The 16,587-nt window shown below is 35.8% G+C and overlaps 1 protein-coding gene across 1 annotated transcript in view; it reads left to right on the plus strand.

The window, feature by feature from the left end:
• Positions 1 to 16,587, plus strand: part of LOC134536774 (activated Cdc42 kinase Ack) — a 69,139-nt gene that overhangs the window by 30,200 nt on the left and 22,352 nt on the right. The window contains exons 11-12 of the mRNA XM_063376689.1: positions 384 to 527; positions 11,432 to 11,713. Coding sequence (XP_063232759.1) covers positions 384 to 527; positions 11,432 to 11,713 — 426 coding nt within the window. The remainder of the gene's footprint in view (positions 1 to 383; positions 528 to 11,431; positions 11,714 to 16,587) is intronic.

Here is a 16,587-nt window from a genome sequence, read left to right on the forward strand (position 1 = left end):
TGTATTTTTTAATGTACAGGATTTTACAGGATATTTTATATTCAAAAAAAGGATATTACAGGATATTTCACATTTCAATTAAGGATATTGTTTTCAAAGTGGTGGCAGCCCTGCGGTAAACCAATTTTTTTGGGCCATCGGACTCGAACATATAACTTACATAAAAAATTCTAGTCTATTAATTGTTTTTCTTGATGTGTACATGTTGGGTTTGTACCAGTTTGTGAACATTATGTTTTTTTCCTCTCATGTTCATTTCATGGACTGTGTAAAATGTTTAATTTCATAAGTTGATTTGTAAAATCCTTAATGAACTGTAGCTGTTGCTCGTTATACGTGTTCTTGAATGGTTTCGGTGACTTGATTGCCAGCTCGTGTTGCAGGTCACGGTTCGCCGTACAACAAGTCCTGGGGAAGCCCCGCCTTCATCGACGAGGTGTACCTGCACAACCCCATGGTACCGCCGGACTTCCTGGGGGTCCCGCAGGACGCGGGGCCGGCGCCCAAACTGCCCGACCGCAGGAGGAGTGAGTCTCGCTCAGGCGGCTTGGAATCACTTGGTTCTAGTTATCTTGCGAGTTCACGTAATTCAAGATTCACATTTCCAGGCACTGTAATTTTAGGGAATTTCAACTTTGTGTTCAATGTAAAATACACAATACCTAGGGATGGTGATTTTTCGTTTTCGTGAAATAGATGCGAAAATATGCTAAATTATATTTTTTTCGCTATAAAATGCGAAATCTAGACTATTCCGGGATAAATGCGAAATCAAGGTAAAAAACGTAGATTCGTCTTCTCTCTACACAATTTATTTACTGATTGTATTTAGTTTCAGTTCAGTATCAAAAGAAACCATCATTTTATGGCGTATTCAGCACAAGTATCTTATTGTCACGTCATTCACAACACTATTGTTCGTAAATATTGTATGAAGAATGGCCATCAGTGCCTCGCGAATGTAAACAAAGCAAAGAACTACTAGCTGGAAGAGTGTCCGTCATCTTGCAGAGTACAAGTTTTTAGGCCACCATATTGCGACATGTCTGCTTCGCCGCGCTAACAATTGTAAGTCTCATTTTCTGACTGTGTTTCACGTGAAAGCCACGTTTTTGTGTAGTTTGTGGAAGGTGGTGTGTTTACAAATACGTGGATACTAGTGAATGTGTTGTATACTGTTATTTCTCGTGGTAAAAATGGGACGAAACGTAATTTCCATTCGCGATCGCATAAATGAATACAAAAGTAACAGTTCTACGAAAGTGATATGAATATTTTAATGTGCAATTTATGTAATCGCAGTCTGGAGTGGAAAAAAAAAAGATGTACTTGAAAAGCACATTAAATCTGAGGGACATCAGGCTGCAAAAAAAAAGATTCACCGAGTAATCGGATGAAGAAAAAAAGTCGGTAAAACGGCAAGCAACAGTTTCTGGCATGATCGAAAACCAAAATAAGGCGAAAATTGAAAAAATGAGGAAAAAAATTGAAAAAACCAGTTTCAATAACATTATTTGTGCACTCTACATCAACTATGGCCATGAACTCTGCTAAAAAATATTTATTGTAATTTTAAGTATTCAAATTATTGCACTCATAAGTGCTAAAAAGTTGTTTGGAAACCTGCCAAGATAGGCTACCTTTGTAGTTGTGCTAGATCTTTATTTCTGTGGTTGTTAATAATTAATGTGTGTATTATTTAATGCTTTTTAAAAATATACTTATCTTCAGTAATGTAAAATGAGAGAATTGGCTAAATCTTCAGGGTTCCCAACGCCAGGGAAAACAGGGAAAATTCAGGGAAATTGAAATGGGTCAAAAACACAGGGAAAACTCAGGGAAATTTGTTGTGCGGCAATCACAGTGTGTGTGTGTATATACATATTTATATATATTGATTAATACATGTATCACAAGCACATTTTTCTCTTAAAAACAATCGGAAAGTTGGGGTGCGGGTCGTACATGTAAATCAAAGTAATAGATAAGCCACGAGTCCCGGGAAAGTTTGGTTCACCATACAGCTGTGACGTGCCGGATTTCATGCTAGGCAGCCCCGGACCGTGCTGAGCTGCACCAAGCTAGTTGTATAAAATGACGGCACCTTAGTTCGTATACGTGTGGCCGTTTGTATCCGGTACGCTGGAAACTTTTTGAAGATTGTTTAGTGAACGTATTTTCATTTATTTAGATGTATTTTTTTCAAAAGTGCTGTAGCTGTGGTGGTGTTCTTGTATCACTGTAATTTGTGTAGTTGGTAGTATTATGGTTTCATGACGAGATTTTTGCCTATCAAACACAACAAAAACACCGCGAAAATAGTTACACATTGTGTTATTCTGAGTCAAGAGTTCTACAGAAGCAGTTAAATATATTTGAAATTTTTTAGTCAATTGTGAGAAGTGTTTTTTTTTTTTTCAGAAGAAATCAACGGCGGTCCTCTTATTATTTTCTCATTAGAAATATAGGTTACGTTCACGGGTGTGTGCTAGCACAGTTTCCTTGATTGTGCAATGAAAACACTGAAACTTGTGAGCCTAAGTGATTCAGTATCGAATGTGTTTTGCTACTCTACATTAGGCCTAGGCCTATTCTTGATAGTCTGAGTGGATAATTGTGTGACATTCACGATGTCTAAATTCAATCCTGCTTGGCTAGATGGATCACTGTTTCCTGACTGGAAAAAGTGGCTATGTCGTGTTGAGGGTGATAACAATAGTGCAAAGTGTATTTTGTGTAAAAAGGTATTTTCTTTGAGTAGTATGGGTAGGCAGTCTGTGAAGAGCCATCAAGAAGGGAAATTTCACAAACAGTTGGTTACTGCGAGCAGTATTTCTGCATCTATGTCAGCATACTTAACAAAGCCTTTAAATCACCAAGAAACGAAGGGATCAATTATTTCAAGTGTTTCCACAGCACCAAATTCTGAATTAGCATCCAGCACACCAGCATCCTGTTCATTGTTAACTGGTTCATCATCATCATCATTCAGTGCTCTCAAAGAGGCATCTTCAGGCATGGTAAATAAAATACATTTTCAGGGAGACAGTAATGTCAGAAAGGCAGAAATATTGTGGGCATTACATGTCGTTATGAAAAAAGACAGTTTTAATAGCCAACAAGGAATAAGCAATTTGTTTGGAAAAATGTTTCTAGATAGTTCCATTGCACAAGAAATGCAGCTTAGTAGTACCAAGACTGCATACTTAGTTACTTATGGACTTGCCCCATATTTTTTTCACAAACTTGCAGATGAAATCAGATCCACAAAATACATTGTTGCGTGCTTTGATGAATCCTTCAATAGGGTATCAAAGGTACAACAAATGGACATAGCTGTACGTATATGGGACGTCAACAAAAATCAAGTAATGACCAGGTACTGGAATTCTTCATTTTTAGGCCATTCTACAGCTGATGAGCTCTTAGAAGGGTTTCAACAGGGACTAAAGGATGTGGAACTATCCAAAATTGTACAAGTATCCATGGTTGGGCCGAATGTCAATTGGTTGTTCATGAAAAAATTGAAGGCAAAAACTAAGGTGTGCAAAGAAGATCCAGATATATTAGACCTGGGATCTTGTGGTCTCCATGTTGTTCATGGTGCCTTTGAAATGGGTTTTAGAAAGACCGGGTGGGATGTTGTTCAATTTTTAAGGGCCATATCTTCTGTGTTCAAAGACTCACCTGCTCTATGATCAGACTTCAGACAAGTTACAAGTTGCAGTGTTTTTCCGATCAAATTTTGTGATTGTCGGTGGTTGGAAAATGTCCCAGTGTGTGAGAGAGCAATACAAATTTTTCCTCACTTGAAAATTTTTTTTAAGACCAGTAAATTACCTTTTACATATTCTGTTGAGAAAGTGAAGGATTGTTTGAGGGATCCTTTGTTGCTAGCTAAGCTGAGTTTTTTCCTGACAATGGCTTCTTCACTTGAACCATTTTTAAAGAAGTTCCAAACATCGAAACCAATGTTACCATTTCTGCATAAGGAATTGGAGGACTTGCTAAGAGAGTTGCTGGGACATTTCATTAAGATGGAAATTTTGAAAGCCAAGACAACTGCATATCAGCTTATTGGTATTAATTTGGACAATGTAAGTCTGGGACTTCCACTCTCAAAGTTGAAAATTGGATTTGTGGCAAAGCATGGGTTAGGTGTGGTCGATGTAAAAGAACTTCAGAAACAAAGGTTCCTAACAATGGTTCAGATTGCCAAGAAACTTGTTGAACGTAGCCCAATAAAATACAAAATGGTTAAAGCTGCTTCTTGTTTGGACCCTAGAAAATTGTTGGACAAACAGAAAGAGTGTAGGACAAGCATGTATACATGTTTGAAAATTCTTATGTCTGCCAAGCACCGCTAGTGTTCAGTTTACCAAATTTGTTACTAATATCAATTCTGACAAACTTGCATCATTTCATGTACACAATAACAGATTGGACACTTTTTTTTGCAGATATGTTGAATGGAAAAGAACAGTTTAAAGATATATGGCTTGCAGTGAAAATTATATTAATTCTCTCACATGGTAATGCTTTTGTGGAATCTGGATTCTCCATCAATAAGGAGATGCTTGTTGAAAATCTCCATGAGGAATCTTTGATTGGCCTGTGACGAGTTTGGGATGGAGTTAGTAATGTTGGTGGTGAAAATTGTATTCAAGTAGGTCAGGAAATGATAAAATATGCCAGAGGAGCAGCTTCAAGGTACAAAGGTGCCCTGGAGCAAAAACGTCAAAATGAAGAAGAGGACAAGCAGTTGGACAGATATTGTAAGGAAGAAAAAAATGCAAGAGTGTAGAAATTCAAGAGCTGCTAAATAAAAAACTGGAAATAGAGAAACAAAAAGAGCATTTAGAAATGAAAATTAAAAAAATTAAGAAAAATATGTAATGGGTTTAAAGAATAACCAGTGCATATTTGTAATATTTTGTGAATGTACATTGAATATGCAAGATACTTAAACATTTTTTTCCTATGCAGCAGAAGTAGTATAACATTAGGCCTATGTATGTCTAAATGTTCACAGTTATTTAGCAGGTAATAAAATAGCTAATATACCTTTATGTTAGTAGCATAAGTATGCCTGTATATTATGTAAAATTGTTCTTATTGTGATTAGTTTATTGCATTATTTTTTTTTTAATTTAACACAGGGAAAATATATTATAGGACAGGGAAAACTCAGGGAAATTTACTGAAACAAGTTGGTGGGAACCCTGATGTTGTTTTTAAAAATGCTACAAAATGCTAAATTTCAAATTCAAAATGCTAAATGTTATTACATATTTTAAATGCTATAAATCACCATCTCTAACAATACCTTAAGACAAGACTGCAGTTTTCACGGATTTTATCCGTTTTTGCGGATATTTAGAGGTTAAAACGGATTCACGGACTAAGCACTAAATTCCCTGGATATTTCAAACTTTTTTATACGTTCCTCAAAAAAATTTTGCAATTTACGTGTTTCAATCACATTAACCTCCGAACGGCAAACGGTATACACCACGCCGCCATGTCAACTGAATATTTTATTTCAGGTTAGCCAACTGTGATTTTTTTCTTTCTGACATGGTTATATCTATTCGTGTGCTCATTTTACTCAGTAGACGTTTACGAAAATCAATAGATTGTAGGAGAGTCGAAAGCGACGCGACGATAAGCGTTTTCTGGGTCTAAGATGAGTTACCAGCGGAGGTGTATTTTGTTGACAAAAACAAGCAGGTTTGGAATACGAAATTGTGACGTTAGTTGCTTTCAATAGCTGTTTATTTTAAATGTTTCTGATATTCGTCCATAGCTAGCAACGGTAATTTTAAAAATAGAGAAGAAATTTAAGACATCTCATGAACAGTCTGTGTATAGACAGAAATATAAACGTGAGTGGGAATCGGAACTTCCGTGGTTAAAGAAAGGAAAAGATGAATATCACGCGGTGTGTAAATTTTGTAATTCCGAGTTTGACATCGCCAAAGGACTAAAGGACTTGCGGCGGCATGAAACAAGGGATTACCACAAAAGAAATTTTGCTTGTGAAGTAGTAGTAGTAGCAGCTCAATGTTAAATTTTGTAACAAAACAAAATCATGGAGGCGTCAATGCTGAACTGCGCTGGGTAAATTTTATATGTGAAAATAATTTGCCAGTTAAGCTAAGGGACAGCTTTTCTAAATTAGCGGCCCAAATGTTCTTAGATAGTGAAATCGCAAAGAATTTCAGTTGGAACCGTACAAAAACAAGTCAAATTATTACTCAAGCCCTTGGCTCATGTGCAGAGGAGATTATTACCAACATGAAAAAATCTCAATTTACCCTGCTAATTGACGAGTCTACAGATGTTTCTGTCACCAGAAAAGTAGTGGTAATGGCTAGAATTTTCACAACAGAAGTTGAAACTCACCTCTACAAAGTGGTTGCGCTTAGGGGAAATGCAACAGGTGAAAACCTGTTTAATGTTGTCAACAATTCCTTCGAAGAAGACAACATTCCTTGGCAAAATTGTATTAGCATGTCATCAGATGGAGCTAAGTCAATGGTAGGAGAATTTAATTCTGTATTGTCACGCATTCGAGGCAAGCAAGAAAATGTGTGGTTCCTTCATTGTGCTTGCCACGTAGCCTACTTGGCTGCATCACATGCTTGCAGTGAATTGCCAGACCTTTGTGAACAGCTAACCCGAGATGTATACACACATTTCAAAGTATCTGGCAAAAGGCAAGATGAGTTTAAAAACATTCAGCAGTTGCTTAATGTACCGGAACATAAAATATTACGCCCATGTTTTACTAGGTGGCTTGCGATGTTGCAATGTGTTGTTTGCCTTCTTGAACAGTGGTCAGCTCTTCAAGAATATTTTGATTCAAAAATTGAACCAAAGGAGAGTAATATGGAATCTGTACAGCACATAAAAAAGGTTTTGCACTCACAGTCAGCAAAGCTGTAAAGTGCAACTCTACCACATTTTTTTGAAATTTAACCTTCTATTTCAACAGGAACGGCCTTATGTGCACAAATTATATTCAGAAATGAGTGTCTTGTTATGCCAGTTCACCGCTAGTTTTGTTCAGTTCAGTGCAATTCAACAAGCACCTGATATAACAGCTGTTGACTTTGGAAGGCAAAACCAACTTCCAAAAGCAGGAATCTATTGCCCTATTGGTCATGCCATACGAACACATTTGGAAAATAACCAAATAAGCTCACAGGAAAAAACAGAATTTTTCAATTGTTTTCATAAGTTTTATGAGATGGGTACAAAAGAGTTGCATCGTCTTCTCCCACTCAAGAATGATGTTTTGAAGAACATTGACATTTTTGATCCAGCTAAACAGCAGTCTGGAGAATGGGTAAAAGTGGAAAACTTGGCCAAAGCATTTCCGAATATCATCGCAAGCAATGAATATGATGAACTGAATTCTGAATTTGTTACATATTCACTGTGGGATCCACCAGCAGAAATGAGCACTGCTAAGACACTTGAGCCTGACAAATATTGGCATAAAGTGTCACAGTGTGGAATTAATGGGAAAACATGTTTTCCACTGCTTTGTAAACTTGCAAAGGCAATCCTTATTCTTCCACACAGCAATGTAGGGGTGGAAAGGATATTTAGTAAGCTCAACCTTATTAAGACAGCGCACAGGTCATGTCTTGAATCGCCAATGCTCAATGCTTTGTTGCATATCTCTTCTAGGAAGAATATGGCAGAATTCCAGCCAACAGAAGAAATGAGGAATAGGGCAAAACATCTGAAAAAGTGATATTTAAATACTGCCAGTGGTGAAGTGTAGGCTATGAGTGTGTGTGTAAATACTTGTATAAAGTGTTAAAAATTGTGATGTTTTGATTGAAGTATAGTTACGTACATTATGATCAAGAAATTTTCATCAAAATTGCATAATTTTTTTTGTATTTTTTAATGTACAGGATTTTACAGGATATTTTATATTCAAAACAAGGATATTACAGTATATTTCACCTTTCAATCAAGGATGTTGTTTTCAAAGTGGTGGCAGCCCTGCCTTAAGAGAAAACTGTGTAAATTGTGGGAAAATTAAATAGCAGTAATGTGAAAAAAAAAAACTAGGTTTCCGTTAGTTGTGCTTATTAGAAAATATGCACATAAACAGTTTTCCATGGCACTCCAAACAGAGAATATCTGACCCTTAATATATTACTCTTCATTTAGCATGTATGCATACCGCAATTTTTGCATGTATTTTTGTATATAATGTTCTTAAATAAAGGATTGAGTCTGCCTCATGAAACTTGTCTTAAATATATAGTTCTCATAAGTAGTATCTGCCACTCTCTAATTTGAGACAAGTATATTACAAAAACTAAATGTATTTTCACTGTTTTGTTGTCTTATGGTTGCTTAAAATTTTTACTCCTCTTGTTTTATTGTGAAAATAAGAACTGCAGTTTTAAGGCTCCTGCTTACAACATTATCCTGCTTGTAAACCATTATTTGAGAATTACAGCATTTTCTTCATTTGAGAAAGGTTTTAGTTTCCTGTATTTTGTGTATAAAATTTTGTTTTATTATTACATACTTAATAACATTGTAAAAAAAAAACTTTATAATAAACGGTTTGAGGCAATTGCAGTGTGTGTGAAGAAAATTAAAGAGGGTGGGTTTAAAAAGAATGTACATCGAGTATTTTTAATCTGTCATTAAATATAATGGACTAAAAAAATTAAACCTGGTGTGTTTGAATTTTTCACTTCAAAATATATCAATATTTTATATTTATATTAACATATATTAACATTTATGGATTCTATTTTTTGGCTTGTTTTAACTAAAGAATTAGAACACAGTCACTGCTTAGATTGTTCCTCTTTTTTTCTGTCTTAGTAATGTATGTGTGGTAAAAGAGGCAAAGTTTTTTCCTCCTTTTAGTGTGACCCTTTTTTTTTTGGGCCACGCTGGAGAAAACTGTCTGAGCTGTCTGTGCACTATGAGTGTGTGCGTGGAGGCACATGCATCTGTTCATCGTTCACTGTGTATTATCCACCAGAAAAACGTGGGAGGTTGTTAGGCTTTAGGAGTCTTTTCTGTGAGTAGGCGACCAGATGTTTTCCACGATAATTATAAATACTTCTCTCTCTCTCTCTCTCTCTCCCCCCCCCTCCCCCCTAATCAGTCCAGTTCTGAACGAAACTAATCAAAGAGCTGGCAAGTCATGTTTCTATCCTCTGATCTGAAAATTGTCAACTTTAACACCTGCGAAGTTTTTGATTTTTAAGGACATATATTTATCCTCATCAGTATGCTGTCAGTTCTAATCTATTTTTAACGACCTGCCGGACTCTTAACTCCCTAAAATACTTTAGCTGAATACGAGAGTGTTAGTAATGGTTCCAAATTAATGTGTTAAATCCAGCTCATAATTACATCTCAAACTTAGTTCTTAATTTTTTTTTTTAAATATTAATAGCAGCAACATAAAGTGAAATTTAATTCAGTAATTTTATGAACACATGCAGCAAATTTTTTTATATAATCTGGAATCATTATTTATGTTTATTTTGTTTTTGGGTCGTAAAATCTCTTATGTCCTAGATGTGTGCAGCGAGAGAGCGGCTACACAGTCACAAAGTGGTAGATAGATAATAGATTGTGACTATCGATTTTTACACTTGTGAAACTATCACATTCGCTTCCTTTGATATCCTTGGTAAAAAAGTGTTCATGTAGTTTTCTGTAGTCCATTGTCATAGAGTTTTGTTATTTTTTCTTACCACACATAACAGAGAAAAATACAAATACCTAAATAATTTGTTTGTTTTCAGTACCAAATGCCAAAATTGTCCTTGTTTTCAATCGTCAATGCACAATGCGATATTTTCCGCTACTTTTCGTGAGACAGCTGTGAAATTACTTTAATTACCGTATTTACCCGAGGATACTGCAACTGTAAATATAATGCGACCACAAACTTTTTGATTGAGAGTCTATAAAAAAGAATGTTTGGAGAGAAGGTCACAGTTAAAGTACAAAATTATAGAGAGGAAATTACAGTTAAAAGTCAAAGCACTTAATTTTAAAATTAAATATGTTTTAAAAATTAAATACATAGTTAAATTTACCTAGGCCAATATAAATTTTAGTTTGTCACAACACTAAACAATAGTATCTTCATTAAAACTTATTATACATAGATATATGTATTAACATTTTGTTATTATGTTGGTAAGAATAATCATTCACTGTCAGTGGTTACGTCCGGCGGAAAAGCTTCTTTGGGAAGAGTTTTTCTTTTAAAGATGATTAATGGTGGCAGTTTCCTGCCAAAAGAGATAACATCACCATGACTCGCAGCTTCTCATTTCTAGTCGTGCACACGGTGACAGTCTTAACACCTTTTGTTTCAGTGGTACTGTTGCTGGGCATGTCGAAAGCGCATCATTCTTATGCACCAACCAGTACTTGCCTTGAAGATTGTCTGCGAAATGTTCAATTCACGAGCGGGTTTTTCATTTTTTATGTCTCATGAAATATAAAAAAAATTTCACTTTCCTACAATTCTCATACAAAGCACAAGCGACCAAACTACAATCACTTCTAATACTGACCCAAGCTCTGACTAGTAGTGCTGTTACTGAAAGTTTTGGTCGCATCGCTGGCGTTGGCTGTAACCTTGACACAGTTGTCTCGCTGCGCCATGCCGTTTCAAAACATTCTTCCAGCAGCAAAGATGTAGGTTTGCAATTATACTGCGACCCTCACTTTCAGTTTTAGCAGTTTTCATCAAAATCATCGCATTATATTTAGGTAAAATGCAGAATCTAAATATTTATTATCTGCTTATGAATATTTTTATGCCATCGTTACTTGTTTTGTTTTTGAAGTCTGTAAATGGTGACTTTTTTGGTCAAATGCATAAGTATATTTTGGTTAAAGTGCAGTTTGCTTGGAAAAATATTTTAACCTTATTACAACATAGCCATATATGGTTGAACAAACAAGATTTTGGATTTTCCCAAATATCAAGAAAAAATATTTATAATCATATTTTTAACAACTGTTACAGAATATTTGTAGGTAAAAGCTTTTCATGGTAAAAATTTGGATTTTAGATTTGGATTGTAGTTAAAGTTTAGTGCATACATGAAGCAGATTTTTTTTTTTTGCAAAAGTTATTTTGGTGTCCAGAAAAATTAATTCTTTGATTTAACTTTAAAGCATCAGAAATTACATATTTTTCTAGTTTATTGTGATTGCCAATTTTTCTGGTGTCTGTAAAATTAGTATACAAAATAAATTTATAAAATTTACAATGGTTTCTAATACTTAAGTTGCTGCTCATAACATTTTTCTGCATGTAAGATTTTTTTTTTTTCTCTTTGAAAAGCATTCTCGTGATGTATATTTTTCACGTCCTGGATTTCTTCAGTTGTTGGATTGGCGGTGCTTGCAGAGCTGGTGCAGCCGAGCCTGAAGGGGAGGAACGCGAAGCAGTTCAACTACGCCAAGCTGACCAATGAGGTCGGCGAGCGGCGGGACCCGGGGCCCGGCCCCTCCACGGAGGGCCCGCAGCCGCTCGCGGCCAACGGCGTGCCGAGCGACGAGGCCGTCCTCGTCGACCTGGGGGGCTCACAGGACGTGCCGAGCGCCAGCAGCCTGGTACTGTCTCTCCCCCGGCGGAGCGACGGGCAGCCCTTGTCCATCCTGGACGAGCCCATCGACACTGCGGAGGACGGTGGGTCTGTGCGTCCTCCCTTTCCAGAATCACAGATGAGTCGTCCTGCTGTTTAGTTCTCAGATGACTGGGAATAACTAGTTTCTCCTTGGTTGGGTTTAGACATCTGCGAATTGTGATTTTTCAATTTGAATCGAATTTAAAAAAAATTCACGAGTTTCGAATTTTTTTCGAATCGAATTTGGGAATATTTATTAAAATAACATAGATCATTAAACATTTTTAACATACCACCTTTGAAAAACTTGTCACATAATTCACAGTTTAAATCAAGTAACTAAAATTAAAGTGAGACTATTTTGAAGAAGCACAACCAGATTCTCAAAAATTTAAAAAAAATATATATATGTATATATATGTTTATAGCACTAACCACTTCGCAAATCATTTCAAATTGTCAAGGAGAAAGGTGAGTTCATCGACGTGGTGTGGCAACAACAATTCTCTGCGGCTGGTAACTATGTTGCCTGCTGTAGAGAAAACTCTCGCTTGCCACCTTATTTAGCATGTTTGACTTTCAAGCATAAAAATATTAATAAAAATATCACAGCATAAGGAAGTGGTACAAAAGAAAAATAACAAATTTACCGTTTTTATCGCTTAAGCATCGCACATTTTATTCTAAAGTCAAGGTTATAATTAGGGGTGAGACCGTGGGTTCACTTTAGCTGAGTTTTGAAATAAAGAAACACCGTCATATCACGGCACCGCGTCAGCAAGTGATAGGCTTAATTCATCATGTGCGCCAAGCACTAGTTGCAACACACACACTCAGTACAGTCGGTGCTAATAAAATAACGGAGAAGTATTATAACAGGAAGCACCGTAGCACTTAGTTCAGCGTAGGTGGTTCATTTGCGAAGAAAAAACTATGCACTTAACGCCTAGTAGCCGTCTTCACAAAATCATCACAAGTTTTGATAACAGGATACTCACGTTTCCTTTTCTTCCCGGGAGTTGTTAATGTCCCAGTGACCTGTAATTCTTTCCTTGCACGAAGCACACTGCTCTTCGAAACACTCGTAAATTCTGCAGTTAAACTCGCGATATCGTTCACACGACAATCCGGATATTTGTCTGAAAATGTTTCAAAAACATTCAACACAATAGTTTTCTGTGTATTTTTCAAAGGCTTTCCCGTTCTGTGCTTCACAAATCTCGGTCCGGCGTCAGCCATAAGAAACAGTGCGCGCGCGAATCCGAAATACAACTGTTGCGCCGGGCATCAACTGTACACTGTAAACACGGCGTCTGCTAACATAATTGTAAGTAAATACTTGCTGACACATTAAACTGTATTGGATATTAATGATGAAATGCTATAATGCTATATAACAACAATTGTTATAAAAAAGGCAGTGTAAAAATACTTACAAATAGTACGTAACCAAGGGACTATTTCTTGCGCACGAATAATGTGCGCGGCGGCCAGCAGCCAATGAAAATGGTTTTTTTTACAAGAGGCTTTGTTTATTCCAAAACTCAGGTAAGAGTGAACGGAGAATACTATTTTGCAAAAAAAAAGTTAAGTAATCCATAAAAACAAAACCTATTCATGGAAAGTAAATTTAATTAAAAAGTAGACTTTACGAAAGCACGCTAAATAATTTAAATTAATGAGTGATGCAATAAAACCATTTTATTCAACGTAAAAAAAAAAGAATCACATAACAAGAACGTGATTTGTAACTATACGCATAACGATCGTGCGGGTTAACTCGGTTAGTGACAGAGCGCGCGCGTGCATGCAGTCTGCGAGCTATCGATATCAATTTTCGGCTGCGTGCGCGCTCTCTATGCGGTAATACAGGAATCAACACAACCAAACTGGCGCTGCTTACGTTTTTATAAGCGGTATAAAGCGACTCCCGAGACATTAAAGATTAAGTTTTTAACTTTTAAAAACGTCTTTAAAACACGATTTACACATAAGATTACTCTGTAATAGGATTGATTAAGTTAGTAAGCAGTTTTATCAGAATGAACGGCGTCAACTGCGTAAAACAATAGGCGCGTTGTAAACAACGGGAATGCATTGCATTACATCAAATGAGGTTAAAACGGGACAGAAATAAAATGGTTCAAATAACGTGAAAACGTAAAAATGGGGTTTCGATGTATAATTTTTTGTAAGTGGAAGATGTAATCGTCCATTTAAATTTCTTTTAAGAATGGGGGAGGGGGATGTCTTATATTAAGTGTACCCGGGCCAGATTTTGCGAGTCGAATTATTGTAAAATGAATTTGATTCAAATTTACGAATCGAATATCAAAAAATTTGAACTCGAATTCGGAAATTTCGAATATTCGCAGAACCCTAGTTGGGTTGTGTCAGTCACCACCATGTTCAAAATATATTTAATGCAGCTGGCAATAATACAGTTTTTTTTATTATATTTTAAGTAGAGATGGATTTGTCTGACAAATTTTGAGTTGAGTCAAGTAGAGTCGATTTCATTATTTCAGGCCTGCCACCAAGATCTGTTTCCAAATCTTATTCGTAGCATGTAAAAATCCTCTATTAGTCTAAATCTAAATTCAAATAAGGTTTTGCGGTAATTTTCCTATATGAATTAAAATAATATGGGTAAAGATTGAAAAGTACAGGCTTATTGAAATTGAGATAAAATAATGAAACATATTATTTAATGTATAGGCTTAAGTAATACAGTGAAACCCCTTATTTACGTTACCGTTATTTACGTTTTCTCGTTATTTGCACTATATTCTTCAGGTCCCGTTTGGTTCCCATTTAATCCAATACAATATTTTCACGCGAATTACGTCTCAAAAATCGAATCCATCCCGCTATTTACGTCACGTAACAACCATAGTAGGCCTAAAAACATTGTGAAAAACGTAACTTTTATAGTCGGCAGTGAACATTTTAAATCGCAAAATAAACATTTTTGTAACATGAAAAGTTGCTTTTATTTCTAAACATATAATAATTTAACCCTAGGCGTGTAAAAGTCCGAGTAATTATAGCAGGAGACAATCTAAAATGCAATCGGGAAAAACGTAAACTCACGAATGTATAAACGTTCTGATACTATATTTATGTCACAACTTAGCCGAAATACTGGTACGAGACATAAACTTCACTAGATAAAATGAGCAGAGTCTTGGTAACTGTTTTAAACGTATTTTATAATTTCGGAAATATTGTACAGTTGACGCATATTTTTTAAACTAACCATTTATTTCTGAGGATCGTAAATAATTAATTTTTGGTATCAAGACATCAAGATGAACGTAAACTTGAACACGTCACGGCAGCGAGAAAACTGGTGCGTATACCAATAAACTGGTACACGGGAGGTAGAGCTTATATTTTTTTCCGCTATGCTCGCATCTATTGGCTGGCTGCTGATGGAACGTCACGAGTCTGGGCGGAGCGTTGAGTGAGTTATACTGCGCATGCGCAGCTCAGTGAACAGACGCCGTGCCGTAACAACAGCTGATTGAGTACAATGACCTTTCTCCGCGCACGGCGCCCTATTGACGGTAAATTTCCAATTTGCGGCCTTTTTTTTTTTTTTTTTTTAATTTTTTTTACTGTGGTGCAATGTGTAATGTAGCCCGTATTTGTTATGAACGCTGCAGGATGCGACTGTATTTTAATTAACTTTAACGTATTTCTTACTTTTCCCTTTATTTACACTTTCCCGCTTTTTACACTTTTTTACGTTGTCCCCATTAAAAGTGCAAATAAGGGGTTTTGCTGTACTGTGTGCTTTTTCTAAAGGGGTGTTAGAAATATTAAGGTTTTTTTTGTGCTTAAAGGTTGTTGATTCTCGGCATCTGAAAATGAAGGCGAGTAGTAACTTATATGTAAATTACCATATTAACAAAAGTGACATTTTATTAATGTTGTTTACCTAACTTAACCAACCCTTTACTTAGTTACTATTTGACTTGATTCCTGGAAGCCCCGAATCTACGTTTACAGGTAAATAAATATCACTTGTAATATTTCAAACCCCCTTCAGCATACAACTTGGTTCTGTTTCTACAAGCCAACAAACACATTTAGTTTATTTCTTACTTAATGCCAATAAGCTGCAAATTTCAACATTTACCACAAGAAAGTACTTGTCCATATAAGTATTATTTTTCTTTAAATAAATGAGGAATTGCTAATTCAATATTTTAACATATTTTCCAAATTACTCTTGGCAATTCCGAGTGTAACCTCTAAGTGTTTGTTTCATTACTGTTTAATTAACTTCTTAGTTTGATACTTTATCTTTAAATTTGAATTTAATGACTGAATAATATCAGCAGAATACTCCTTATAGATAATCAAATTTTATTCAGGTATGATTTTGATACTGCTTGAAAGTGAATTTTGATCTATAACTTTGTAGTAAAATAATTTCTAATTACATGGTAAAAATTTTTAAGAGCTATGTTGATTGGCCAGTACATACCAGGAAGACTTTTATATATACAAGAGTGTTTTTTTTCGAAGCTTTTAGTCTAGTTTGAACCTTCACAACTTTCTAACTTCCTTTTAAGCTTTGTGTTACAAATGAACATAAAGTTTCATAAATATTTGATGATAAATGCCGGTGACGACAGTATGCAGTCTCCCTCCCCTTTCCTTCCATCACACACTTTATCTAGCCTGCCTAGATGAAAGTATAACACAGCTAGAAGCTTATAGTATGTGTCCAAATGTAAACAAGAGATCTTAGTGCTGAGATACCAGCTATTTTTTTGTCCATCTTTTCACCTACGTAGAGACAGGGATAATGTTTGCTACCACTTTTGCAGTCCTATATCACTTTGAACTCAAACAGCAGACATTTGTTAACTTGAGAGTTACATCCCTTGCGCATTGTAATATGTATATAACTTGCAATTTCTTT

Source organism: Bacillus rossius, chromosome 11 (genome assembly GCF_032445375.1).
Source record: "Bacillus rossius redtenbacheri isolate Brsri chromosome 11, Brsri_v3, whole genome shotgun sequence".
NCBI lineage: Eukaryota > Metazoa > Arthropoda > Insecta > Phasmatodea > Bacillidae > Bacillus > Bacillus rossius.